Raw genomic sequence first — 27,797 nt, 5'->3', positions numbered from 1 at the left:
TTACAAATATGGCAACACCTCAAAATCAGATAAAGATGCATTCCTACAGTCTGCTCAAAACATAAATACATGGTATTTAAAAGTACTGTATGCCACTTTTAAATAATGAAAGAAAAAAATACTCCATTTGTCTGCTGTCTTTGTATTCATGTTGATGTAATCGATTAATGTTATGCCATCATAAGAGCAGGGTGGTGCAGTGGTTAGGAATCTCAGTGTGAAGGCCATGGTTTGGATCCCGTCTGTTTTCCTGTTTTCCTCGTTCATGCGTGGGTTTTCTCTGATTCCCCCCGTAGTTCAAACACATTCTTCGTAGTTCATTAGTGACTCTAAACTGTCCCGAATGTTTGTTAGTGAGTGTTTAATCTGTCACAGGTCTGCTGTGTGGCCCCTGCGCAGGTTGTACTCCGACTTTGCCCTTAGTTAGCTGGGCTCTGACAGCCTTATGACCCTGAACAGAAATAAAACAGGCTGAAAAGAAGAATCTCGGTTTGACGCTCAGGCCAGTGATTACCACGTCATTCATTTGCGTGTACTGTTCCAGCTCCATCACCCTTCTTTCCAGAAAGGCAATCCTCTGGTCTTGCACTTGCTTCTGGACCCGCCAAACCTTCACCTCCTCGACGAAGTCCAGAATACCCTTTTGTTGCATCCTAACAAGAGAAATTTCCTCTGCAAGGAAATCAAGTGCTTTCTTTTGGTCACAACCTTCTTCGGTTGTTTGGGTTTTTTGGGACCCATTTTTATTTAAAGGGAACCTGTTTAAGCAGCCAAACCACCAAGTCAGGACTGGTTCGGTCCAAAACAACTTCAATAAATTAAGCTAAACATTGTACTTCTAAGTGTTTCTTTATTCAATTAATGTGAATCGGGAGCAGAGGAAAAAATGTCGAGGGGAAAAGGCTTGGAGCTGTGGCGTAGAAGCTCCAATTGTTTGGCCACAGGCTCCCTGCTCCGCTCCATTCTGATGCATCAACCTGCGGACAAACAGATCCATGTTCGTCTTTCCACGTTTGAGCTGGGATCTGGCTCAAAGCTGCACAGCTGGAAAGCTCCAATATTGCTCATCATTTTTGTTGCACCAGTGTTGTCAGGATGGGGGTGTGAGGGGCTGTAAGTTAGCAGGAGAAAGTGAATTTCTAATGAAAAAAAAACATATTTTCTAGAAAACAACACAGTTTTTCAGATTTTGGCTAAAAATTTTGTAATCCTAGTTTAAAGCTTTTAAAATGGATCAAAAGATGATCGGAGAGAGACTTAAATATGCAGACCTGCTCCATGACATAAACTCATTTTCTTTTCAAACGCGTTCTTGTTTAAAGTGAAGGAACAGGCATTTCAGCCATCTCAAACATGTACCTTCCTCACATATTTGGTGTTATTTACAACTGTAAAACAGTTTTAAAGCATTTTGCTCCTACTACAAATACATTTTTTTCAAAAGTGCAAATTTTTAAAGGAAAATACTGACATATAACAGTCTGCTTGTACGTCTTCTACTAACAAAATGCGCCATCATGTCAAAATGAACAAAATAAACTGTCTTTTTATCAAGACAAAACTTGTTGACCAAATGCATTCTTACAATGACTGATGTTTCTATTAAACCATTTGTATATTTTTATCCATGTTTACGGATGTAAGTCTTATGTTTTGTTTCTCTTTCTCTCCAGGATTTGCCTTTGCCGCGCAAAAACAGCAGGTGAGTTGGACTTTCGCTTCTCTCCTCGTCCTTCTCCACACCCTTCCAACCTTTTCCTTCTGTCTCAGGGGAACGTTAGCCTCTACATGATTATGAAGAAGTGGCTTCCTCATCAGCGAAGTCTGTCCTCTGAGGTTACAGCAACCTTGCAGCTTTCTTTGGCTCAGCACACTTTTTGTTTTACAGCAGTGTGGCTTGTAGAGAGAAGTTTGTTCTCCATGTGTGAACGAGGAATTGGTGGAAAATGGAAAAGATGAGGAGGAAGCCCTGTGGCGTGCAGCTGAAGTGTGTCAGATAGTGTCGAGCCAGAAGGAAGCTCTCCGTGGTGCCGAAAGCCTGTCTGTCTTGTTCCAGTTACTCAGTCTTTCTTCCACACCCTCTCTTGCCTTTGTTGAATTTTTATTATCCATTATTATTCCACTCTCAATTCCAATTCTCATCATTTTGCCTCTGCTCAGCTTCATTTCCCTTTTCCTTTTATCCCTTCCGGCTTTATCTCCAGCTTAGAGTCTCTGTGCAATATCTGTTTCTAATTACAAAACCAGCATTGTGCCTATGGCTCACTGATATTAAATCTATTAACACAAGAACTCTAAATGAGAACTTTATAGCTCTGTATGGAAATATTGCACCGTTGACATCCACTTTTTTATGTCTTAGAAAATAACAACTTATATGAAACACAGTCATTTATTATTTAATGTTGTTAAAGAATAAAGGCATGTTTTGCTATAATTGCAACGTGCATTTATCAGTAAAGAACTGCATTTCAACCACATAAGAACAAAAACGAGTTTTGCTTCAATGATACATAAATTACGTTTCATTTTCTGTATGAAGACAGGCAAAGCTGTTGTAATATTGAAAGAAACATTTGGGGTAAATATTATCCCACTCCTGGAGACAAGCACACCAGTCTGATGTGACTCGGTATCAATGTTACTCAGGCTTTTATGCATCTTGGTTGTAGTTAATGATGATGACTGTTTGGAGAAACTAAACTGGATTAAAATACCCAAGTTGTTAACTTCACAACTCAACTATCTGAGCTTTCAGAGATAGAAACTTTAAAAACAAGTTCTAACTTTATAAATGTGAGCAGGACTCTGCAACTGATGAGAGAAAACTGAGCCTTTTTGGAGACAATTAAAATACTTGCTGTTATAATTTGATGTAAGCACCGTACTATGAAAAGTGGATTCATCCTGTAGACCAGGGGTCAACAACCCATAACACTAAAAGAGTAATTTGGTTCCATTTCTTACTGACTGAAACCCAGCAAGAGCTGGCAAATTCCCACCTCACTGTTAAAAAAAACTTGTTTTTGTGGCATTGAAACCATTCATTTATAAAATATAGCCTTTTAAAGATTTTACAATGTACAGCCACCAAACAATGAATAAAGCAGTGCAGTAAATCAAACAGAGGAGCTTCCAAACATTTCCAACATTCAACTTTCCCGTTTAATTGGGTTTAGTCGGTCTGTTCTGCTGCTGCATGGCGTTCACTTGCTGCTCTGTATGCTCACTTCAACTTTGATCTTGTAAATTTACTACTTTAAATCTGATACATTTATGAGAAAAAGTCGTAAATTTACGAGAATTAGTCGTAAAATTGCAAATTTAAATCTCGTAGTATATACATATTTTTTTTTTCGTAACAATGACTGAATTACAGTGATAAATACCGGTAAACATAGTGATATAAACAGTATAATAATTTTACCCTCTTTTTATTTTGAAGCACATCAAATTCCCTTTAAAATAAAATACAGCCTGTGTCAAATAAGATGCTCCTGCTTAAAGGACAGTGCCTCTGAGCAACAACTAGACACTTGTTGTGTGACAGAAGATCAGAATACAACAGAATACAAATACAAAAACATCAATTACAACTGAACTAAAACAAGTTAGCCTAACCTACAAACTACCAATGTAAATTATCAGCATTGAAAGAGCCACAATGGAGCAATAATGGAGCTCTTGAGCAACAGGTATCAGATCCCTGCGTTATATTTTGCCCTATATAGCACCAAAACAGTTGCAGTCTAAACAAAAATGTTCTAATTTATTTGTATTTTTTACTTTGTTAAACATCTATGTTTGAAGCTGAAACCGTTTTATTTGGATGCACAGACATTTTCACATCAGCTGAAACGTAACTCAGTCTGTTCACAAAAGTAGTTTTCCACAGCTAATCTGGATCCCTGGATTAATACTAAGATTGAAGCAGAATTAAAAAAAAGGATGTTTGACAATGTTCCTTCATCTGGATGACACGGCTCTGTTTCTAAGCAGCTCTTTCAGCGACAGATTGTTACCCCCAAAGAGTCTGAAGAAGCGACACCGTTGGTCGTTTCTAACCTGCTATCATCACAGCTCTTCCCAGATCCACTGTAAATGTGTTCATTTGTTGTTTTAGTCACTCTATCTATGTTCTAGTCATTTTTAAATTATATTGTGCAATCTTAACTACTTAATTGTGTCCCCCGGTGCCAGTTTCTCTAAGATTTTGTAAATATGCGATACATCTTCTTTTTGTGAACTGTACATACTTATTACTATAATGCAGCAATGTTGAAATGTGCCTATTGTGGGACGAATAAAAGGGTTATCTTTATTTATTTATTGTTCTGAGGTTAGTGTCTGGTGAGATCTGGGCTTTTCAAAGGCGTTTCAGTAAAATCTGACTCTACAGGTACATTTGTGAATGGGAATGTTAATGTAATTATTGGCTTACCCTACATTTATCACACAAAAGAAGAAAATCACATTTCTCAGCCTGTAAATGGTACCAGCACACCTTGGTCCCTTTGTGTTGCGGCCTCCCTGACATCCCGTCTCCCGGGATGTTATCGTCCCACCAACCATCACTGCTTTGTGAGCTTCTATGGCTGAGTTCAGTAGGGTCGGCATCACGTTCAATCTGCCGGCTGCATCCATTCGTGGGTAAACACTCATTCAGAGTTTGTGACCAAGAGTGCTGCACATCATAATTAGCTCGGCTTTTTCACTCTTTGTATTCGTTCAAAACCTTTTCCCCGCAGTTATGCAACAGTCCTCCCGAGGTTGTCCTTCAGCCTTTCTCCTCTCTCTGCTGGCAGAAGTTAACCTCCCTTTTGACTCGCCGCCATCCTCTTTTTTATGATGCAAATAGCCTGCAGGAGATCCTTTTAACTGAGAAAATGCAAAACTCAGATGCAGTTCACAATAATACTCCTCGGCCCTTAAGGATGAGCCACAGTCCCCTGAGATCTTTTGTTTTCCTTTCCAAAAGACGGACCCACCCTTCCTCCATCCCCTCGACTCGTGGCACATTTTCCTCTTCTGTTTCTCCACGTCTCGCTGTTTTACTCGCTCAGAGGAGCATAGAATATATTGTGAACTTTTAGCATTTGTTTTTTTTTGCCATTGAATCATCTTTGCCATGTGAGCTTCTGAATTTCATCCTGTTCTTGCCGATCAAAGATACGACTGCTCATCATGCTCCGCCGAGCTAGAAGGTATGGAGAAGCTTCAGACAGACATTATGACATGTTTGTGTAATTTTAGGCCGTGGTTTGGTGGCATTTGGAGTATGCCCTGTGCTTTTGTTTGTGACCATTAGCAATATACATTACCAAGAAATCCAACTAACCCAATGTGTAATCTAACAGCTGTTTGCGGTGCAGCTTAAACTAAAAATCTTGAATCAGGGTCACTAAATTCTCGGTAAAAATCCAACATTAAACCTTCACTTTTTACTCCAAATGAGAGGATTAGGTTTCTGTTGGAGAAGAAGTGTCAATTTATTAATGTGGGTTTAAATTGGTTGTAAGCGACTTTGTTTCATGTCCTGGCTTTGAAAAAAAGTCACTTTCACCCTGCGTTCGTACTTGAGCTTTTGATTCAGATCTTTGTAATTCAGAAAAGAAAGTGCTTAGAAAACTAAACTATACTAAAAAGCGTATGAACTTGTTTCCAAAAATGCTCAACTCTTCATTGTTTGGTATCATTACTGCATACAGTCATCTCTGATGATTTCGACGCTTTGAAATTAGTGTTTTACTGAAAAACACATTACTTTTGTTGTGCTTTTCAAAAACGTTGGTATTTTATTGGTAGCTGACCACTCTAAGAATTATGTTTTACGGATCAGTGTGATCAATACAGTAATAAAAAAAGACAATTACAACAAATTCCCAACAGGTTTTGGTTAAAGAGTTTAAAAGTGCATTGAAACCTTTGCAAAGGTCTTCACTTTTCTTCACATACCATAATAGTCGCTTAAATAGTAACATACTTAGCAGAGGGATCTTCAAATCTTCTGAATTGAGTTTCTATCAAAACTTAACGCAAGGCAACTTTGCGGTGATTTGACGAATGAAAGAGAATTTTGATCGAGCAAAGATAGAAGTGAATTCGTGGATGATAAATATTTTGCAAAACCAGCACAGACTTGAACAAGATAGAAGTGCCAAACATGAACTTTTCAAACAGCAGCCGAAGCAAAAGAGTACATTGTACATGTGGGCAATGTCTATCAAGCACAATTTCAATCACATTCGTTTTCTTTATTTCTTTTTGTTTATTTATCTATTTTGCAACTGAAGACTACAAAGCCCCTGAAGTTATATAGAAATAAAAATAATTAAAACTGTTTTTATAAAGAAGCAATACCAAAATAAAAAGCTTAACTGTTTTCTTTTCTTTTTGCCATTTTCTGTATTTAGCTAGTTGTCAAGGCCCTCTAGAAGACAACTACCAGTCTCCATCCAATCTACCTATTCATTTAATTGAGAAAATACATAAATTGGATTTTATTTATTCGTTTTCTTCCAAAACTCAAACTTTGCCTCTAATGTCGAATCATTAACAATGCACCAATGATATTGCTGGCAGACATTTTTGTTTTAGTTATTTATTCATGATTATCTTGTATGTAGCTAATGGATTTAAATTATTTATTTATTTGTTTGTTTGTTTGTTTTGGGTTTTTTCACAGATACAGTGCACATCCAAAGCATTGCTGCAATGTGCCAGAATTAGCCCAAAGGCTATTTTTTATCCGTAGTCCCATTTAAACATTTAAACCATGATGCATTTTAGCCGATTTTTTTAAAAGGAGGGGAAGGCATGCATAGTGTCTTCAAGTGATTTTTGCTTCCCTGCATACAAAGGATTAAATTGTATTCTAATGGAGAGAGCACTTTGACCAAGCTTAGACACACCGATGGACAGTTATCTTAAATGACAGTAATTTATATAGAAAATTACTCAGTTTTAAATCGATTCAAATTTAAAATACGTGATCTGATTTGTACACATCAGATCTCTCTTTTGGCATCTTAAAATGTACGTTTATTTGCAGCTAAACCCACGGAATAAGGAGAGGGTCTGCCTCAGAAGGAGGACCACATGAGTGATGAAATCAAAGGAGGCGGGGAAGGAAGGAGGCAGCTCAGGAGGTGAAATGAGGATACAGGGAGCACAGGACCCTGGGGTGATATCTGTGTCTGCCCCTCCATTAGTGACCGGTTCACTAAGGTTACGTGAGCAGCAAGCAGCTCTTCCGTCTCCTGCACTCAGTCTTTTGTGTCATTCACTTTCTTCTGTGATTTTTTTCTTCTTTTGCCTTCGGTTTTACTTTTGAATGTGAGTGGACATCCTTGTGGGCAGGAGCTAATTTATTTATTGAGAAAACATTCTTTTCTTTCTTTTCTTTTTTTTCAGTTTTGGATCAGATTCAAGGTTGAGATGTTTGTGTTTCAGGAACTTTTTGTAGGCTTTAATGTGTGTTTGCACACAATGCAGGGTTTAAAACTACTTTTATAAAACAATCTGTTCTGGAATCGTTTTCATTCTTTTTGTTCATAAAGTTGTTTTTGTGCTCGTCCAGATGGATGGTCATTAAGATACTAAGTTTGCATCTTAAATAAGGATTTAAAATTAGTGAAACATAAGAACTAACGTTCGATAACACCAAAGAATTTATAGTTGATAAATTTCTGGACATTTACACAAAATTCCTACGTGAATAGACATATTTGCTTCGCAGCATCATATTTTCAAAATTCAGAACAGAAATAAACTTTTTTAAATAGGTTTTATTTTGACTGATATTTGCATCCGTGTATTTGCAATTTAAATTTTCATTTATTAATTCCAGAGTGGTGAGGGGGCAGGACTTAGTAGAAAAGAGCCTGTTTTAATTTGTAGTGAATCAAGTCAGTCAACCACACTGTCTTTGAAAAATTGATACCTACTCAGAATAATTTAAACACGAGAACTGTTAAGGAAAAGAATAAAGCTGTCTGTGAAGTGAAGTTTGGATTTTTCCTACTGAATAATCCACATACAAATGTTCCAAAAAGTATGGCTATCCTTTTTCGGTGGACTGACTGTCACGGTGGTGGCTCGAGAGCCGGTTGGACCCAGATGCAGAGGTGTGGCGTGGCGTGGCAAGAAACATGGGACAAGGCATGACAAGACATGAACACCAGAACAGGAATACTAATGGACCAACACAGGAGGAAGGCAGAGACAAGACTTAAATACAGACAGGGCAGACAAGACACAGGTGAACACGATCAGGGCAGATGGGGACCAAAGGAAGTAAAACTGAAGAAACCAGACAAGACAGGAGACTTTCAAAATAAAACAGGAAACAGAAACTAGACAGAACAAGGACCAAAACAAGACACAACAAACTGAAACCATGACACTGACCCTCTTCTAAGCTTATTGCACATCAGAATCTGACTTAAACTTTATTATGTGCAGAATTTCTAATATCCACCAAAAGGTAACCCCCCCCCCCCCCCTTTTTAAGCTTGTTTTACTTATTTTGATATTCTGTCATCCATCAAGGTTTGCTCTAAACTAGGGTCACCCCACACTAGGTTGATGCCGGCTTTGGCCTACCCTGTAAAGTCTTCTTAACGTGCAATGATTCATTTAAAAGATGCCAAAATAATTTATTTTTCCAAATAGAATGGAACTGACAGACTGAAGGACCCAAAATGCCTGAGTCCAGGCTTTGTGGCAGAAACTTAAACCTTAAATAAATGAACAAAAACATGACAGACACTAGTTAGCAACAAAAGAGGGACAAAACATGATGACCTGAAAATGAAGAATGGAAAACCTTAAATACACTGATAATCATTAACACAAAACAAGAAAATGATCGACTACCTAAACCTATAGTGTCCTAGTGACCTACAGGGAAAACTTAAAAAAAAGAACATTACCAGAACTAAGGAAATGTTTCTAAAGCAAAATGCACAATCCTAAAAAGAATTAATTTATATTGTTTAAAGAAATAAAAAATAATAATACATTTTATTTAAAAGCGCCTTTCAAAACACAGATTCAAGGACACTTTAGAGGTTAAAAAGTAAAACTCAATAAAATCATAACATGTTAAAAGCAATAAATAAGTTGAAATCATTAAGAAAATCCAATAGCAGAAGATGAAGAGTTGTGATCTGGAAAAGCTTATTTAAACAGATAAGTTTTGAGTCTGGATTTAAAAATTAAACAGGAGTCAATGTTACGGAGGTCTGGAGTTCCAGAGTTGGGAGTCGAGCGACTGAAGGCACAGCTCGCCATGGTGACCATATGGGCCGGAGGGACGGAAAGCTGAAGGGAGGAAGAAGACCGGAGAGAGCGAGAGGGAGTGTTGATATGGAAGAGATTGGAAAGATAAGATGGAGCCAGGTTATGGGGGGCTTTGACTTTGTAAACACTTTGTAAAGAAGAAGTTTGAATTGAATCCTGAAAGCTACTGGAAGCCAGTGCAGCTGCTGGAGAACAGGAGTGATGTGATGGAAGGAAGGAGTTCTGGTGGTGATGCGGGCATCTGAATTTTGGACCAATTGAAGTTTATTCAGAGTTTTATTGGGAAGACCAGAGAGAAATGCAGTAGTGGAGGCGAGAAATGACCAGACTATGAACTAAAACGGAAGCGGAGTGGACGGTGAGGGAGGGGCGGAGACGATTAATATTGCGAAGATGAAAGGCAGACCGAGTAATGCTATTAAAGTGAGATTGAGATTGAATGGGTAATGTGCTGTCAACGATGACACCCAGACTCTTTACCTGAGGGGAGGGAAAAATTGGAGAGGAATCAATGGAAAGTGTAGAACTGGAAACTTTGGAAAGGGTGGATTAGGAACCTATTACTATTATTATTATTATTATTATTAAAGAAATAAAGAATTTTCCTTTGACATAGCCTTAGCTTTAAATCCATGTTGTCTGTGTTCTGTAAAGCTGATAGACCTTTAAAGCAAAAAAAAGAAATTGAGTTCAGAAGTGAGACGATGAGTAGCAGTGTGATCAGAGCTCAATGCTCAATCTTGATGTTCCACTTATACGACACGTAGCCGACTTTGATACCACCAGGAGGCCTAGAAGCCCCATTTATTCAGCTTTGTAGCCACTTGTGTAAAGGCCCAAATTGCAATCATTCTCAACAAATCTTTTGGGAACATTTTTAGCTACACTCATTGGCCACTTTATTAGGCATGTAGACATGGTCCAGACGATCTGCTGCAGTTCATACCGAGAATCAGAATGGGGAAGAAAGGCGGTTGAAGTGAATTGTGGTTGTTGGTGCCAGACGGGCAGCTCTGAGTATTTTAGAAATTGCTGATCTACTGGGATTTTCACCCACAACCATCTCTTGGGTTTACAAAAATGGTCTGAAAAATAGCAAATATCCAGTGAGCGTCAGTTCTGTGGTTGGAAATGCCTTGTTGATGCCAGAGGTCAGAGGAGAATGGCCAGTACACTCAATGGACAATAGGAGATAAGAAAAACATTGTCTGGTCTGATGAGTCTCCATTGCTGCTGCTACATTTAGATGGTAGAGTCAGAATTTGGTGTCAACAACATGAAAGCATGGATCCATCCTACTCTGTATTAACAGTTCAGGCTGGTGGTGGTGGTATTATGTGTGGAGGATATTTTTCTTGGCACACTTTGGGCCCCGAATGAGCATGGTTCCAACACCACAGCCTATCTGAGTATTATTACTTACCATTTCCATCCCTTTGTGAACACAGTGTACCATCTTCTGATGGATACTTCCAGCAGGATAAAGCGCCACGCCTTAAAGCTGAAATCATTTCAGACTCGTTTCTTGAACATAACAATGAGTTCTCTGGACTCAAACAGTCTCCACTGTCATCAGATCTCAACCCACTAGATCACCTTTTGGATGTGGTGGAACGGGAGATTAGAGTCATGGATGTAGAGACGGCAAATCTGCAGCTACTGTTCTGAAAGCATTTAACCTTTTCCTTCTGAAAGGAAAAGGAGGTCCAACCCAGTTCTAGCAAGGTGGACCTAATTAAGTGACCGGTAAGTACATTTTGATGAAAAATGGAGAAAAAAACCCCCAAACAGCTGGAATCTTCACAACTGCTTTAATCTTTTAGGTTAGTTTATTATCAACAACAGGATTATGGATGCTTGATTTCAAGACCAGTTCTGCTGAGGGGTCTCAGTGTTACTTCCAAAACATTATCATTAAAAGGAAAAACGATCAGAACCATCTAAATTTAAGGCATCTGAAGTGTCATCCCTACTACAAACTGTGATACGTTTTTATCACCGACTTCTAAATTTACCCTAAATGTCCTTTGAGTTGTAGCTCTCATGTGTGGTTTAATTCGGAAACGTTCGAAAGTCTGCTATTTGTTTGCGAAAAATGTAAAAACTTTAGTCATGAAGCACTATAAACACATGCATAGCTGATCAGCGAACATAAACATAAATAAAGCAGTTAAAACACATGAGCAGCGAAACAAAATCAAAACCAATATCAGAGTAAAATGTAATGCTAATTCTCTTGCTTTAAAAATAGTTTTGAGAAGTGGTTTAAAGAAAGGATAAAAAGCATGTATGCACAGATTAGAGGATGTATAGAGGACAAGATAAAACATGTTGGCCCCTCAGGGGCTGTGGCTCAGGTGCATGCTGCTCTTTGACACACATTCTCCTTGTAAACACTCTTCCTCTGGATCTAAGAAAACCATTGCACTTCACCTAATCAATTAAATGCATTGGAAGGGAAGTCAGATGGAGGCAAAGGCCCCTGGATCCCACTGAAGCCTGAGTCCTGCTAAGTGCTGCAGCTTCCCCTAAGGAGTAAGGTTTAAACAAAAGCATTTTCCATTATCTGCTGCACCCAGCAAGGAGCAATGCTTTTCATCTCTTGTAACTGTAATGGACCAACTTTGATCCTCTTTCTCCCCTTTCTCCCCCCCATCATTTTTCTCGTCTTGTAATAAAAGGTTGCAGATGATGCAGGTTTCTGCACAGCCTTAGATGCCCCAGAGCTTGTCAGAAGACTAAAGAAAACCTGAGAGGGGTATTCTAAGAAAAAACAAAAGGTATACAAAGGAATTTATGATATGCCAGAGAGTCAAAGGTAGAAGGTAAAAGAGTAGTTTTATCCTTTTGAAGTTTATTTCCAGCATCTTCTTTGTCTTTTGGCTGCTTCCTTTAGGGAGTCGCCTCAGCAAAGAATCCGCCTCCATCTTATCTTCTCTGGATCCTCCTTGTTCCCACTAACCACCTCTTCGGTCTTCCTCTAGACCTGTTTCCTTGTAGCTCCAACCCCAACATCATCACTGTTCCTCCTCTCAACATTCCCAAACCATCTGCTGCATTTATCTCCTAAACATCTGCCGTGATCTGTTCCTCTGATGGATCCATTGCTGATCCTAACCATTTTCATCACACCCCAAAGAAGATCCAGCTCCGTCTCTTGTCTCTTTCTCAAGCTATGCACACACCAGGCATGTGACTTTTAGCCTATGGTGTTCACACTGGACAAGCAGGGAGGGGCTTCGGCTTCTTCTTTTTCTACTGTTTCCTAGCACATGTCCGCCACATACAGTTGAAAGAGCTTTCGTGTGAAAGGTTGAAGCGGTGCAAAGTTTTGGAATCTTGTCATATAATTACAGTTGGGCACAAACTGCAATTGTTAATTTCTTCTTCATGATCAATTTTTAAATGGTGCGCACTTCCGTGAATTAAAAGGGACAGATTCCATAGATACCAAATTTGAGTACGTAGTTGGTGTCATCATTACATGACGACCTGGTTTTGGTTTCAATGCGTTTTCAACGGCAGTTTTTTTTTATTTGTAGAGGCTGAAAACGGTCGAAGAAACTTGTGTAGCGACGCGTGAACATGAGTTTTGAACGTAGAAGCTCGAAACGTGCATATATGTGCATTTACATGGACTTTTTTTTAGTGTAAATGCTGCTTGAATGTGCATTGCAGAGGGCAGTGTGAACTTAACTTCAGAGTCTCTAAACAACATGGCTGCTACACATTTCCTTTCATTCTTGATGACACTCCTTTATCACACATCACACCGGAAACCTTGCTTGAACCATGCAGACCCCTATTCACTCTGTTGTTCTGGACTGTTGACCTAAAGTCCTCCACCTTCTTCATCTCTGCTCCCTGTAACTTCACTATTCCGTTTGAGTTCCTCTCATTTACGCACAGATACTTTTGTCCTGCTGCAACTCCAGAGCAGACCTCTCTAGATGTTCCTCCACCTGATTCCTGATCTCTCTATAGATCACAATGTCATCTGCAAACATCATGATCCACAGTTTCCTGTCTAGCCTCTTTTATTAGTCTCTCCATAACCACAGCAAAAAGAAGAAGCTCAAAGCCACTCCAAATTTTTTTTGGATAAATCTTTTAAATTAATTGTACTTTCCCCCCCCCCCCCCCCCCCCCCAATCATCTTGGTCATTTTGAAGGCTTTGACGTTTTCTCGTCTGATGCAAATGTGCTTTTCTCCTCTGGCTACAGTTGAGTTGCCATTTCACATAATGTCCCCATTAGATGATCTAATGCGTGTTCTCTGTCATCCTCTCCGCCATTCTCCGAGCTGACATAAGGAACCGGACTGACTTCTGTAATGATGTGTACATCTTTCCAGTCCTCCCTTGCTCTCCCTGGTGGGCATTATCAGAGGTCTCTCTGCTGCATGCTGCATAGCAACAAGCTGTCATGTGACCATGACTCCTTGTCTCCACCGCGTTCCCCTCAGACTCACAATCTCTTTTGTTCTTGTTTCAGGAAGAAATCAAGAATTTTTATGTCAGTTTGTTAAGCTCTCCCAGCTTTCACATTACCGCTTTCCTTTCTCTTTTTCTGTTTTCAGCTTCTTATGCAGTTCAGAATGCTCTGCTGTTGGTCCTCCAGCTGTAATGAGCTCACTGTTGATGAAGGTTCCTGTTTGTCCCGCTTTGTTCGGGCTCAGCCAGTCCAGTCTGTGTCATCCTGCTCATGCGCACCGAGAACAACAGTCCCTCGTGTGCTCTGTTTGTGCATCCTGCCATGCAGCGTGCATGTTCGTCGGCGAAAACTGGGCCACGTTTGCCTCACATGTGGGGGATGAGCACAAAGCACGCTTAACCTTTTGCTCCATCTGCTTCTTAATAATTATTTGACATCATTCTTTTTAGTCACACTTCTCTTTATGTCTACCTGAGTTCATCTTTTCAGCTGTTTCTACCAAGACCACCTGGACTTTGAGGTGAAGCTCCCCCTCTCCTCCCATCTATCTCTCAATCTGCATTGACCAACCAAAACCTGCCCTGGGCTCCACTCCGACATTTAGATTCTGCCTCAGCAGCACTGCAGAGTGTCTGCACATATAGCTGAGTGTTTTTCTTCTCAGGCAAAAATTTCAAGGCCGAGCATTGCTGGAGTTTGTGTGTTTACAGGAGGCTTCTATCGATTTCCTGCAGCACCAACAATCCATTAAACAAGAATAGTCCTGCAGAGCGTCTGGATTAGTCTTGCTCTATTTTTCATGTTTGCTCTTCAAAAGTAACTTGTGTAGCAACAAAACTCTGCCCATGCAAGACACGCAGGTGCACACAACTAGTAAAAATACCAACAAGAGGAGCATAGCTTAAAACAGATGAAGCAAGTCACTAAAGAATGAAACAGCTGGAAGTCCATGAGCCCAATAGAAGGTGCACAAAAGACAGTGTTCACTTTTAGATTTAACTGTCTTTTTAAATAAAAAAAACTTTCATATTTATGATATCCTATTGAATTCAATAAGAGAAAAAAAAACAGGAAGTTTTTGTAAAAAAAAAATTCTGGGACTTGTGTTCTAAAATTTGTAAGAACTACAAACAACGCTTTAATACATTTTTTAATTCAAATTATTTTGATTAAATATTTATTTTATCTTCAGTTCAGCTGGGTTATTTTTGCGTTTGAGGACTGACATTGAGGAACTGGCTTCCTGTTTGCTTGTAGTTTACAAAAAAATGTAAAAGGTTCTTCAAGAGAGCTCTTACCTTTTTAGTTTATTTTATGAATTATACTGTAGTATAAGTAAATAAACCATTGAATGTGTAGCAATATACTAACTAAATCCTTCCTCAGACTAAGTTGGAACATTTTAAGTTAAAATATAAAACACAATATAAAACACAAAATTCAAATACATATCAAATACATAAAACAGATCTCTAGAACACTTTGGTCCAAAAATCCAAACTTTGATCAAAAGGTCAGAGCAGAGGAAGAACCAAGCAAATCCATGACCTGGGAATGTTTCTGCGACATAGAAACCAAGGTGAAATTATGCTAGCAGATCTGTGTCCTTGCATTTGCTTCATGAACATGCTGAAAAAACTTCCCAATTACGGACTCAGATTCTGACAAAACCCTGCCTAATGGGTTGTGAGTTGCTGGTGCAGAATTTAAGTGTCTTGAGTCGACAGGCAAATTGAAAATGAGTCAGTGTGGTCGTCCCAGCATAATTAACTGAGGTCATGGAAAACTAGGCGTCCAATTTTTCCACAATGATTATCCTGTTCCATCATCTCTCCTCCAAGCGTCACCATCCTCTCTTCCTTTCTTGAGTGGGGCGGTTAAGCAGAGATGGATGAGCGAGGAAAATTTAATTGTCTTTATCAGAGTATTCTCCAAAAGGGCGCCAGCTGAGGCGACCCTTCTTCTGTAAGCCAGACTGATGCATCCTCATACTCCGCTTTTTCTCCCTCTTTTGTCTCTGCAGTTGCCGCACGAGCAACAGGAAAAGTCTGATTTTGACGACCACGTCCCCCACGCTGCCACGCCCACACTCCCCCCTGCCCCTGCCTGGGCATCTCGGTAAAACAGCTCAGAGGTTTTGCATGTGTTTTTTGGTTTGCCTTCAAAGATCTCAAGGATTTTTAACACACTTAGATTAGCTCCAGTACAGCTCCCTGTCATGTTTTTTTTTCACTGAGTAGGAACCGATCACATTGGTCTTTTGTGTCTGGTGTGTAAAGTGAGAGTAGAGGAAACAGTAAGGTCTGTGACAAGCTGGAGCTCAAACGCCTGAACTGACACTTGACAACAAATCAAGCCTGTTTAATCTGTGTGAAAACCAAAGTATTAAATGAAATGCTGATGTTTCATGGAGATTACCATGCAAGTGGTCTTTGTTGTTGCCAGGCAGCAGCAACAAAGCAACATTCCTCCTGTTTTTACAGGAGCTGAGCCATAAAAATGTTATTAAAAATTCACTTTTTTACTCTTTCCTTAAATTAGTTTCTTCACTAAGCTTTAATTGCCAATATGTGATCAAAGTTCCCCCTGACTTTACAGTCAGATTGTGAAGATTGTGTTTGAGTAGAACTGATATAAAACTAGAGAACACTTTCTCTATAGCACAGCAGACACACTTACACATTTCACCAGGCAATGCCTTAGACACATTTTCCCTTACGGGTGGATACAAATTGTCTGTGGGTGGAAATTGGACAAACCTGTAGGGGGCACAGAGGTGGCTAACACAATTTTTTAAGATCGTAGACTGGTCGATGAGCAAACATTTTGTAATACATCCTACAGGCTTCCATTGCCATTAGCAGCAGCATTTAAAATGCACGCATTAAAACACAAACATAAAGAAAACCACGAATTACAGGGAAAATAAGTTTTAAATAAAGACTCAAGGACGTTTATTTTAATCAGTTTTAATTCTAGAATCAATGTGTTTTGATCTCATCTGATAATTGCAACACCGAACAACAGGCACACTACTTTGACAGTGTGCAGTGATTTATTTCATGCATTTTCAGAATTTTATGTTCCCTGGTAGAACACAACTTCACTAAAAAAGCACCTGCAGCAAAAGGTCACTGCCTATCCCTGCAGGCTCTGCATTTCCTCAGCAGATATTGGCAGTTATGTTTTGAACCAATTTATGCTTTGCTGCAGAGTTAATCTGCTCCTTAGACTCTAAAAATCAATAAAAGGCCTCGAGGCCTTGAAAAATATTGCAATCAACTTTACATCCCTCCAGAGCCTAATGCAGTAACCATTGCATCTGTCATGCTGAATGCCAAAGTCACTGTACGATGCTTTTTCTTCATTGTGATCTGCTCTTTCATGCGTCATTCTCCACGTTTGTCCCACCAGGAAGCAGTCCCCTGGACAGCCCACGGAACTTCTCTCCCAGCAACCCAGCGCACTTCTCGTTTGCCTCCTCCAGAAGGTCTCTGCTTCATTTTTACTGAAATGCATTATCTTGGTACAGTTCCACATTTCCTTTTGTAAGTGAGAGATGCAAAACTTGGCGGGAAAAGAAAGTCGGACTGAGACAAAGGAAAGAGATAGTGGGATGTTAGGAGAAATTTCACACATCGTGAGAGGCTGTGAGAGGCTTTCAGTGTAAAAGGCTGACTCATGTGTGACCGGGGCGTCCCATCACAGTCACATCTCACTCACACGGTGCACAAGAACATGGCTGCTATCCGCTTTCTTACATGATGTTTTTACACAAAATCCCTTTCAAACAAGTTAGTAAAGTAGAAAAAACACAACAACTGTAGCTCCTTGACGCCCCGTTATCTGCATCAAACCACTCTTAGTATTTACTTGAAAGCAAAAACAAAAGTTTTTTTTAATAGCTGGACATAAATTTAGTTGCCAAAGAGATTCAAAATATTTAAAGTAAACATTTTTTCCAGTAAAGACATTTCAATGCTGAATGGGATCCATTTAAGAGTTAATCCAAAATATGTAGTAAGACTAAATTTTAGAATCAATACCCTGGATGAGGCTCTTTTTGATTTGCTCAGTATTGATGTTTTTCTTTCTAAGCACAAATCTTGTTTTGTGTTCAGCACAGATTTATGGATCGCGGTGACTTTTTACTTTGTTCTTGGAGCGTAAAAGGTGCAAGCATCAGGCAACATTGATTTTTTTTTACCTTCCATCCAAAGAGATTCTGAGATTTAAGAATGTTTGACTTATCTCTAGGGGGCCTGGTTTTGAAGTGGAATTGGATTTAAACTGATGTTTAACTTTAAACTTTCATATATCAATTGTAGAAATTAATTTTTTGCAATTCAATAAAACACTTGCAGGTCTAAACTTCTTCTTAAATGACAGCATCACACAAAACCGTCAGAATTCAGGTCTGTAAATTTTAAAGTTAAGCCATCCTAGGCAAACACAAACCCAGTGAATGAGGCTTTCTCTCGTCCTGACAGTGGAGGATTCACTAACAGAACTTTACGGTCTATAGAGTCTAATGAAGCCACATTTATCACTTCAGAAGCAGCAAAAGGAAATCCCTTGTGGTTTTTTTTGTCTCTGGAATGTGTTAAATGATTTGACATGGATTGGTAAGCACAGCAAATGCTTGGATTTAAAAAAAAACAAACTGTGATTGTGTTCCCTGCAGAGCCGATGGGAGGAGATGGTCTTTAGCGTCTTTACCTTCTTCTGGCTATGGCACCAACACACCCAGCTCAACGGTAAACGACCTGTCCACCGTGCAACGCGTCAAAAATATGTTTACTGATTATCATGAAGGAATTTTACACTGAAGTAAAATGAGGCACACACATAAAAACTGAGCTTTAAAATGCTGGCTTAGTCAAGAATCCGTTTAAGAAAATCTAAACATCGTCTGCTGGATTTATTTCAAAAACATTTTTTTTAAAAGCAGCTGCAAAAGTTTTAACTTAATTTGCAAAGGTCTCTCATCAGCAATCACATTTTTCAAAGGAAATTAGCATGGCTCTCTTTGGGAAAATGTCTTGCATGGCTTAGCTTTGTTAAATGGACGTAAAAAGGAATATTGATAAATGTCAGGCCATATTAATGTGGGGGCAGACTGCATTTGATCTACAGAAATATAATAATTAAAAAGATGAAATTAAATGAAATAAAATAAACAAAAATTGTTGATCTTTGTGTAAAGAACACTGAGAGGGTTTGTTGACTTTCAGGACATTGCTGAGAAATACATGACCCACTCAAAACTATTCAATTTCCTGATTGAACAAGAAAGAAATAAAAATACTATTAAAGGGGAAAAAATAGGAAAGTGTAAACCTAGGTTATTTTATGCAAGCACCTTTTTTTTCCAGCCATGACAGTTAGTATTTCTGTAGAGCGTCACGTCTACTAAACTGGCACAGATTGATAAATATTAGTCCATAATTTCACTCACATGTGAAAAATTGGGTTGTTTTTGTGCTGATTGAGGCTCTGTGCACTCCCTCAATCTGTGGCAAAGCCCAAAATTGATTTCATGAGTCATTGTAATTGAAATCGCAGTGACACAATTACATGAATGCGCCTTGAAGCGCCGCTCAAAAGCCTTCATGTAATCTCTGAAGTACCACGTTTTTTTTATTGGTGTAAACATCCTTCACAAAACAGGAAAACCTAAAATGAAATGTTTATCCTGAAATAGTTCTCTGTGTGAAAACAGAACAAATGCAATAAAAATCAGGAATATAAAGTCATTAAAGTATTCCTGGTTTTCCTGACTGGTAAGTCTCCTCCAATCATTTTTATCCCTTTTCTCACCTGCCACTCCCCCCCATGCCCTTCTCATCTGCAGTCCTCCAGCTCCTCTCAGGAGCGGCTGCACCAGCTGCCCTTCCAGCCCACCATGGATGAGCTCCACTTCTTATCTAAGCACTTCGGCAGCACAGAGAGCATCACTGATGACGACGGGGGCCGCTGCTCGCCCCACATGCGCCCACGCTCCCGCAGTCTCAGGTCAGCAGCAGGAGACTGTGGGATTAAACCAAAAAAAAAAAAAAACGTTTTTTTCTAGCAGACTCATTTCTATTCATAAAATCTTGTTTATTGGATGGAAGTTTAATTTGCCACTGATCAAAACCAGTGAGTTCAACTTTTCTGTCAATGTGGTGTTTCTCCCAGCAGCCCTGGACGCTCGTCTTCCTGCTATGATAATGAGATCGTCATGATGAACCACGTGTACAAAGAACGCTTCCCAAAGGTGAGACACACTAAAATAAGGGAGTTGTGAGCAGCATGTTATGTGAAAAAGTACACAAAGCAAAGAATGGCCTTTTGCTTTATGACGTCAAAAACTGAATCTATTTCATGACTACGTGTTCAGACAGAATATCTGCTTTATTTGAAAAATCTAATTTAACCAAAAGGAAGGGAGGAAAAGCACTCTTTAAATCACTACAATACATGAAGCTGAAGAAAATGTTGGGTTGCACGGCATGAAAAAACTGCCTCAGCTTTGGACTCTTCAATAAACGATCAGTTCTTACTCTGAACTGAGGTGGGAACAGAGAGGAAATGAGCTGATGGCGGGCAGTGATAAGAATCAGGCTGTTGAAAATGGTGCCCTGCAGTTTTCCAGGAGTGTAAAAGCTTTTAGAGCACATTAACAAAGCAAAAGAGATTATTTTGGAATGGATTCAATTACAGTCTTCCAAAGCCTCAAGCTTGTCTAAAGAAAGAATCTTTTTTTTAGGTGTTATACCCTTTTATTCTGTCTCCATCGTTACACTTTTTCCTTTATCTCCACTGTTATGACGTTTGTCCTTCTCTGCCTCCGCCCCTCATCCGGCACCAGGCCACAGCACAGATGGAGGAGAGGCTGGCCGAGTTCATTCAGGCCTTCTCTCCAGAGAATGTCCTCCCGCTGGCCGATGGAGTCCTCAGCTTCATCCATCACCAGATAGCCGAGCTCGCCAGGGATTGCCTGACCAAATCCCGCGAAGGCCTCATAACCTCAGTCTACTTCTTTGAGCTGCAGGAGAATCTGGAGAAGCTTCTTCAGGATGTGAGTTCAATGCATTCACGCCAGAACACGAAGACGTGGAACGCTTTAGGAGTATCACATCAGAGGCAGAATAGAATCCAATACAGCCGTACCAGACGGCAGCCAGTGGGGCCGTCGGGCGCTGGACACCAAGACGCAGGCCAAAGATGGAGCCAGGACCCAGAGGACCCTGGATGCACCCACCACCCCGCCGGAGTCTCGTCACCGCAGGCCAGAGCAGGCCCAGGCGCCCCAAAAATCATGACGCAACCACTGCTCCACCCCGCCATCCCCACACACCACACTACACTCCTCAGAAATACAAAACAGAGTAAAACACAGAACGGATGTCTTTCTGCAAAGTTGACCAGATAAATCATAAAATATCTTGGATTTACAATAAAATACATTCTTTGAAAAGTGGACTATTATTTTTCTTCTGGATATTGTTCCATTCTATTGAACCATTTCACCCTGTTTACTACTAAATTAAAACAACGATACTAATCACCGTAGGGAATGTTTTCAGATAGGTAGAGATACTTTAATTATTCCAAAGGAAATTGATGAAAATCAAACTTTTTATTAAAAAAAAAAGATGCAAATATTTGCTCCGTAGGTTTCTATCTCATTTAAAAATGATAAATGGCTTTTCCTGACTGATTTATGTGTTTGTGCTCTATTTTTTGGGTAAAAAAAAAAACGTGTTATATAGCGCAAAGACGGTTCCATTGAGCCCTGTATGCATTAGTCTGGATTAAAGAGGCTGAAGATCTAAATCTGAATGTGTCTTCCTGTCTGTCTTTGTCTGCTTGCCAGGCTTTTGAGCGCTCAGAGAGCTCTGAGGTCGCCTTCGTCACAGAGTTGGTGAAAAAGCTTCTCATCATCATCGCCCGCCCAGCGAGGCTGCTGGAGTGTCTGGTAAGAAGAAGCCACACGCAGCCTGCTGCCATGATCACAGGCCTCCTGCAGCCTCACTGCTCGTTCCTCTGTAATCACATCCCTCCTGTGAATGCCAGCAAATGGGTTTACGTTAAACTGACGTGACACACATATCCATTTGTCAGGTTATTAGAATTTAAGCAGGCTGATGCATGACACAGCAAGGGATGGGAAATAATTTAAGAAGAGGCAGAATCTGAACATACATTTGCATTTAGATGAACATTTTTCATGCCGCAGTAGAAAACTCCAGCAGATGATTGGTTTCTTTCAAGCCAGACTCAGTCAGGCCTTGGACACGGTGACTCCTGAACCATGAGGATGTCTGAGTGTGTGTTTGTCTTTGAAGCCCCACTCAAGTGTTTTTCATAATCAGAAATCACGGGCGAACCCGCGTGAGAATCGATCCTTGCTTTAGTGTCATGAATGACAGCAAAAACGGCCTCAAGGAGAATGGATTTATTGATCCAATTTAAATTAGCCTTTCAATGTGTTTGAGGTCCCTCATGCAGCCCGTGTCCGATTAGTAACAATGTTGTTAGTCACAGGACTCAAACAAGAAATCAATCAGTCTTTCCGGGTTTACAGTGGTGATTCAGGTGAAGAATTCTGTTTTTTTTTATCTTTTCAAATGCAATTCTTGTTTTGTTTTTCTCTAATCATTTAAATCAAAATGTAAACTTAAAGTAAACAAAAGCTACACAAAAGCATTTAAATTTCATTTATCATTTATCAGGTTTTTCGTGTTATTTTTCACCTTTAACTAGAATGACCAACTACAATAGTAAAATGAAAAAAATACGTAAAAAGGATATTTTTATCAGACTTCTACAAAGATACTATTAGTTAGGAGTATTAACTTGTCTTAAAAGGTAGAAAAAAATTAACTATACTTTTACATCTGTATTCATCAGTTTAATGAAACTTTAAGTAATAGCTTAGTATTTTAGGGTATAATATATTAAACACATTTTAAACCTGAGGCTCCGGAGCCACATGTGGTGCTATTCCTTTATCCCTACAATGTGGCGCTTTGGCTTTGTTTAGTGTTTAACATAACAGAGCAAAATGATGATTATTGTTGAAGTGGTTTATTGTTAGACTAAATTTAAAGCACAGGTTCTTATTTTCTGCTGCACAACAGTCTAGTTTCTGTTAAGAGGCAAATAAGAACATTGACATGTATTAATTGAAAGAAAAGGTATTCTACACCAATGTTTATATATTTGAAAGTAAAAGAAGAAAAAGGAATTCCGAATGCCTCGACCCTAAACCAATGATCAGATGCATGAAGTTGGAGCTCCTCTAAGGATTAATTAGAGACAGGACTTCTTCCCTTACATTCTTGCCATGTTGACCTAAAACAGTTGACTAACTTTCTAAACGTTGTTCATCTTTCCGCATATCTCTTCAGGGGTTGCAACAACTAAAGAAATTATCTATTTTTAGACTTGTCTATTCTTCGGTCAGTGATTTAATGCACAAGGTTTTCCTTGAGTTATTGCTCTCACTTTAACTATTGATGTAAAAACAATATTTCCTCTGAAAACAAATCAATGTATAAACTGTCAAAGTATAAATCTGATGACGATATGTGTTCTGATGGCCATATCCTGGTTTTCAGGAGTTTAATCCTGAGGAATTTTATCATCTGCTGGAAGCAGCGGAGGACCATGCCAAAGAGGGCCATCTGGTGAAAACCGATATTCCTCGTTACATCATCAGCCAGCTGGGACTCACCAGAGACCCGATTGAAGGTGAGAACCTCAGGGGCAAACTTTGTACAGCACTTAAGATAAATGAAAAAGATACATTTGCATCATCTGATTTAACCAAGCTGTTTCATCAGAAATGGTGAACTTGGACAGCTACGACAGCGAGGGACCGGTTACTCCAGAAACGGATGATTCCACAGAGGTGAGATCCAAAGTGATTCTCACTCCAGTTAGTTTCTCCCACTTTTCCTATTTTGTATAACTTTCGACCTGCTGGAACTGGGACGTGTACACATAGGGCCCCAGGGGTGCTTGAGCATCTGCCCTTTTTTGCCTCCTATTAAAACGTGCCCTAGTGCCCTCTTTTTTTAAATTAATGTTAACAAGATACAAGAAGAAAACATGCTACAAAAACCCCACAGTATTCTATCAAACCCATTTTCTTGCGATTCGGGGGTCCAGAGCTGCCGCTTCTGTCTTTGTGGCTCCACTTGGACTCTAAGAGAGAGAGCGAGAGAGTGAGCGTCCGCGAGAAAACCTGCTGCCCCACAAAGAACTGAAGAGACGTGATAGTGAAACTACTTAAACCTGGGAGTTCTGGTCTAACTAGCTGTCTTCCACTGATTCAACTAGCTAAAAAATGGTTATTTTTTTAAGAAAACTCTATATTTGTCCAGGAGTCAGTTTCTACTGTTGCTAGACATCTGAGCATGGCGCATCAATTAAGCACAGAGCAGATCGTGCAGGCCATGGATAGGAAGTTGGGTGCTAAGTACAAAATAAAACGCTGGCTTCATTAGTCTGGAGAGAGTTTGTGAGAAGATTTCACCTTTTTTGGGTCAAATCTAGTTGTTTAAACCCATTTGAGTGGCAATAAGAGTAACAATTCATTTTGTTTAATATTCTCCCAGCCTTTATTGATCTGTTTGATATAATATTTTCTGATTAGAATTGTCTTCTTAAAACTCTGTATCATTCAGTTTCACCATCTTTTTTATCAAAATCTTTCCAATCACGACAAAAGCTTGTGTGTAGAGGATCAGCAGTGAATTTATTTTAAAATTTAACTTAATTTCTACCCCTTTAAAATGCTGTCTCCTTCAATTATTAATGACTTGGCTGCTTGTATTTATCCATTCAACTTTGTAATTTATGCTGACGTTCCGGGAAAAGGAAACCCCTCTCATCAAAACTCAGAGCTTTCCCATTAACATTAGACAGACCTCGAGCAGGGGCAACTTAAAAAGGAAATAAAAACATGTGAAATTGAAAGGAGGTCGCTCACTGATATTTGGAGTTCTCTCAGCATTTCATCATCACCTGACAGAGCAGAGAGTTGCAGTAATGGCACCACCTTTTTGGGGTTTAACCCACCATTTCTGTTCATTATGCAGAGAACCAATGGGTCTCAATGTTTTGAGATTTTTTTCATTTCAGGACTTCAGGCTATACTGAACTTGACAAGAAATAACTCAGTTTGCAAAAGCTTGCAGGGTGAACTTTTTAGCCATCACACTCTGATACCTCTTTAGAATCATATTAATCAAAGCATGTATGATCTACAGGGGAAGAGCAAAGCAATGAAACCACCAGGAGAAGCAGATTTCCAGACCATCAAATTGATCAGTAACGGGGCGTACGGGTGAGCAACATCTTGTGTGACCTTCCTCTCTGTGGCAGAGATCTGTATTTGGACCGAAGCTTTAAATGAAAAAAAGATTTCTCTTGTGTATGTTTATATTTATCTGTAGATTGCTGTATTAAGTATGAGCATACAGTATGTTAAATGTACCAATAAACTCTGACATGACTTTTTGGATTCTAGTTTGTGAAAATCGAGTCTGTAGTGGCAAGGCTCACAGTTGTCAAGAATAAGAAAAATGGCAAAAAGTTTTTGAAAACAGGCTAAACATTAGTTAATTTTTTGTGGACTTTTCAGCATGAAAGTCAATGGGAAATTGTTAGCATCTGAAATCAGCCTCCAGTGGTCATTTAAGGAATTGCAGCATTTGGTGCTTAACCGAATGCCAACCAAATTTAAGGGTCTATATCATGCAAAACCAACTTTTTTGAGCTTTTACATTTGTGTTACAATGTTCATTCCTCACAAAAAACAACGCTAAAGCGGGATTTTGATCCATTCACGCATTTTTAAACATTCTTCTAAAAAACTCCACTCTGAGCACCATCCTCTCCCAATCCTCAAAAATGAGCGGGTGCTCACATTGTGACGTAGATTAGTCAGGAACAGCCCCTTCCAGGAAGAGTCTGCACCCCCCCCAGGTTAACACACACACCCAATTTCTCCCCTGAACTGGCGGTGATTGGCAAAAATACCTTTGTAAGTGCTCCAAAATATGCACATCCATCTTTGCAGAAGTTTGGATGTTTGTTTTTGTGGGTGAAACGAAGACATGCTGCCATGCAGCCATGCAGCTCTAGGTTAACGGCATGAAATGGGAGGGGCACCCACAAAGAGCAAAAGCCGGTGCCTCAGAGATCGAGTTGTCTTACTTCCGGGTAGGAAAATGAGCTGTGAAAATAACTCATATTTCATAAAACATTTGTTCTTTACCTTTGTTCACGTGAGGCTAGTCCAGAACTCTGCTGCATGCCTTTTATGACCATGCTTGACATTTAAAATGCATTAAGTGCAAAATTCCTGGACTTGGGCCTCTCTTGCATGGGTTTTGCTTTAACCCATAGATGGCAGCACTAGTTATCCAATATTTAATCCAATGTTTAATTCAAGAAGGGCCCAAGTCCAGAGACTTTAGTTTGCTAGTCCTCTGAAATGATAAAAGTGAGGTGCTTCATATTATAGCATTTGTAAGCTATGAACTGGTGCTAAATCTGGGTAAAGTATTAATCATTTGATGTAGCCTCCCTTTAAGCTATGCCATTAAAATCATTTCCTGGAAGAACAAACCTCTTGGACTTGGACCCCTTTTGAAACAACCGATTCATTTATTTGTAACTTCACAATGGCCTGTTTCAGTTGCAGCAGTTAAATCCTTGGATGGTTCACCTAACTGAACAGGTCTGAGGCTCTGGACTTGAGTGCAGAGCAAACAAGTGCTGCTTCTTGGCTAAGTCATCAGTGTAAATGAGAACTAGTTTTTGATTGAAACACCGGGTAAATAAAAGTTGTATAGGTTTAGCTCGGTCCACCTGAAAATGAGGTTCTGAGTACAGTTGCAAGTGAACCATGGTGTGTTTCACTGTAGCATAAATAAGCAATGACCAGTTCAACTTACTGGTTCTGAGGAAAGTTTCTGCCTGTTCTTGTATGTAGAGGGGGTTTTCCTTTTGCTTGCTTGGGATAACACAGAAATGTATTTAAACCAGGTAATCTGTTCAGAAATAAATTGATTATTAATAAAACAGTTTAAAAACATTTTATTGGAAACATCTAGTCTGAATTTGACTATGACCATCTTAATTATTTTATAAGGTATTTTTTAGTTGTGTTAAACCAATTATTTTAGGCCTTCATTGGTTTGATATTATCTAACCATATGCTGCTGTAATACAATACATTCTAGTAAATACAAGTGACCTTACTGTAACTGCAGGCTTAGTTTCTGGGCTTTAATGTAAGGGAAGCCCAATACACAGCAAGTCTCCTTCAAAGCCCCATATCTGCAATGAAAACCCAAACATTTGCATGTTCTTCTATGTTTTTGTCTAGTGCTGTCTACTTGGTGCGCCATTTGGAGTCACAGCAGCGTTTCGCCATGAAGAAGATCAACAAACAGAACCTGATCCTGAGGAACCAGATCCAGCAGGCCTTTGTGGAAAGAGACATCCTGACCTTTGCAGAGAATCCCTTTGTTGTCTCCATGTTCTGCTCTTTTGAAACGCGACGGCACCTCTGCATGGTCATGGAGTATGTGGAAGGTAAGCATTTGATGATCTGCCACAATATCAAGATATCAAGATCCAGTGTGGATGTCAGTTTAGCCAGGACCCTTCTGTCTCCCATCTCCCTGACTGATTCCAGGCTGCAGAGCCGAACTTCTTGTTGATATTGTCCAGCTTCTGCCTTTCCCTCACAGTGATGCATAAATATTGCACTCAAACTGACCTAACAGGCACAGACACATCTATTAGATATCTAAATCATGGCTATTTCAAAGCTTACAGCTATAGATATGCATTATGCATCTGATGCTCATTCATAGAGGTATATTGCACATCAAGGTTTGGATCTCTAGTAGAAGACTTTCCCACAGCTCATTGTGGTCCCATCATGCCTTGCAGATTGCAAACAAGCCGTTTGGGTAGTGTCTCCCCACCAGGCACAAAATATAGAGACAAAGATAGACATCCACAGTAGATTTGATTCGATTCAATTTGAT

At 39.5% G+C, this 27,797-nt stretch overlaps 1 protein-coding gene across 4 annotated transcripts in view; it reads left to right on the top strand.

Annotated features, from left to right (window-relative positions):
• Positions 1-27,797, top strand: part of LOC101158200 (microtubule-associated serine/threonine-protein kinase 1) — a 48,506-nt gene that overhangs the window by 7,264 nt on the left and 13,445 nt on the right. Inside the window, exons 2-13 of one of the 4 annotated variants that reach the window (XM_020705488.1) lie at positions 1,674-1,702; positions 15,761-15,855; positions 17,152-17,227; positions 18,422-18,494; positions 19,592-19,752; positions 19,921-19,996; positions 20,591-20,800; positions 21,599-21,700; positions 23,346-23,478; positions 23,559-23,638; positions 25,002-25,078; positions 27,128-27,336. In XM_020705488.1, the coding sequence (XP_020561147.1) occupies positions 1,674-1,702; positions 15,761-15,855; positions 17,152-17,227; positions 18,422-18,494; positions 19,592-19,752; positions 19,921-19,996; positions 20,591-20,800; positions 21,599-21,700; positions 23,346-23,478; positions 23,559-23,638; positions 25,002-25,078; positions 27,128-27,336 (1,321 nt within the window). Of the gene's footprint in view, positions 1-1,673; positions 1,703-15,760; positions 15,856-17,151; positions 17,228-18,421; positions 18,495-19,591; positions 19,753-19,917; positions 19,997-20,590; positions 20,801-21,598; positions 21,701-23,345; positions 23,479-23,558; positions 23,639-25,001; positions 25,079-27,127; positions 27,337-27,797 lie in introns of all 4 variants that reach the window. The other 3 variants (XM_020705487.1, XM_011478575.3, XM_011478574.3) reach the window with 3 other exon arrangements.

Source organism: Oryzias latipes, chromosome 8, assembly GCF_002234675.1.
Source record: "Oryzias latipes chromosome 8, ASM223467v1".
In the NCBI taxonomy this organism is placed as follows: Eukaryota; Metazoa; Chordata; class Actinopteri; order Beloniformes; family Adrianichthyidae; genus Oryzias; species Oryzias latipes.
The sequence above is the reverse complement of the archived record's forward strand: the minus strand, read 5'-3'. Positions and strand labels throughout refer to the sequence as shown.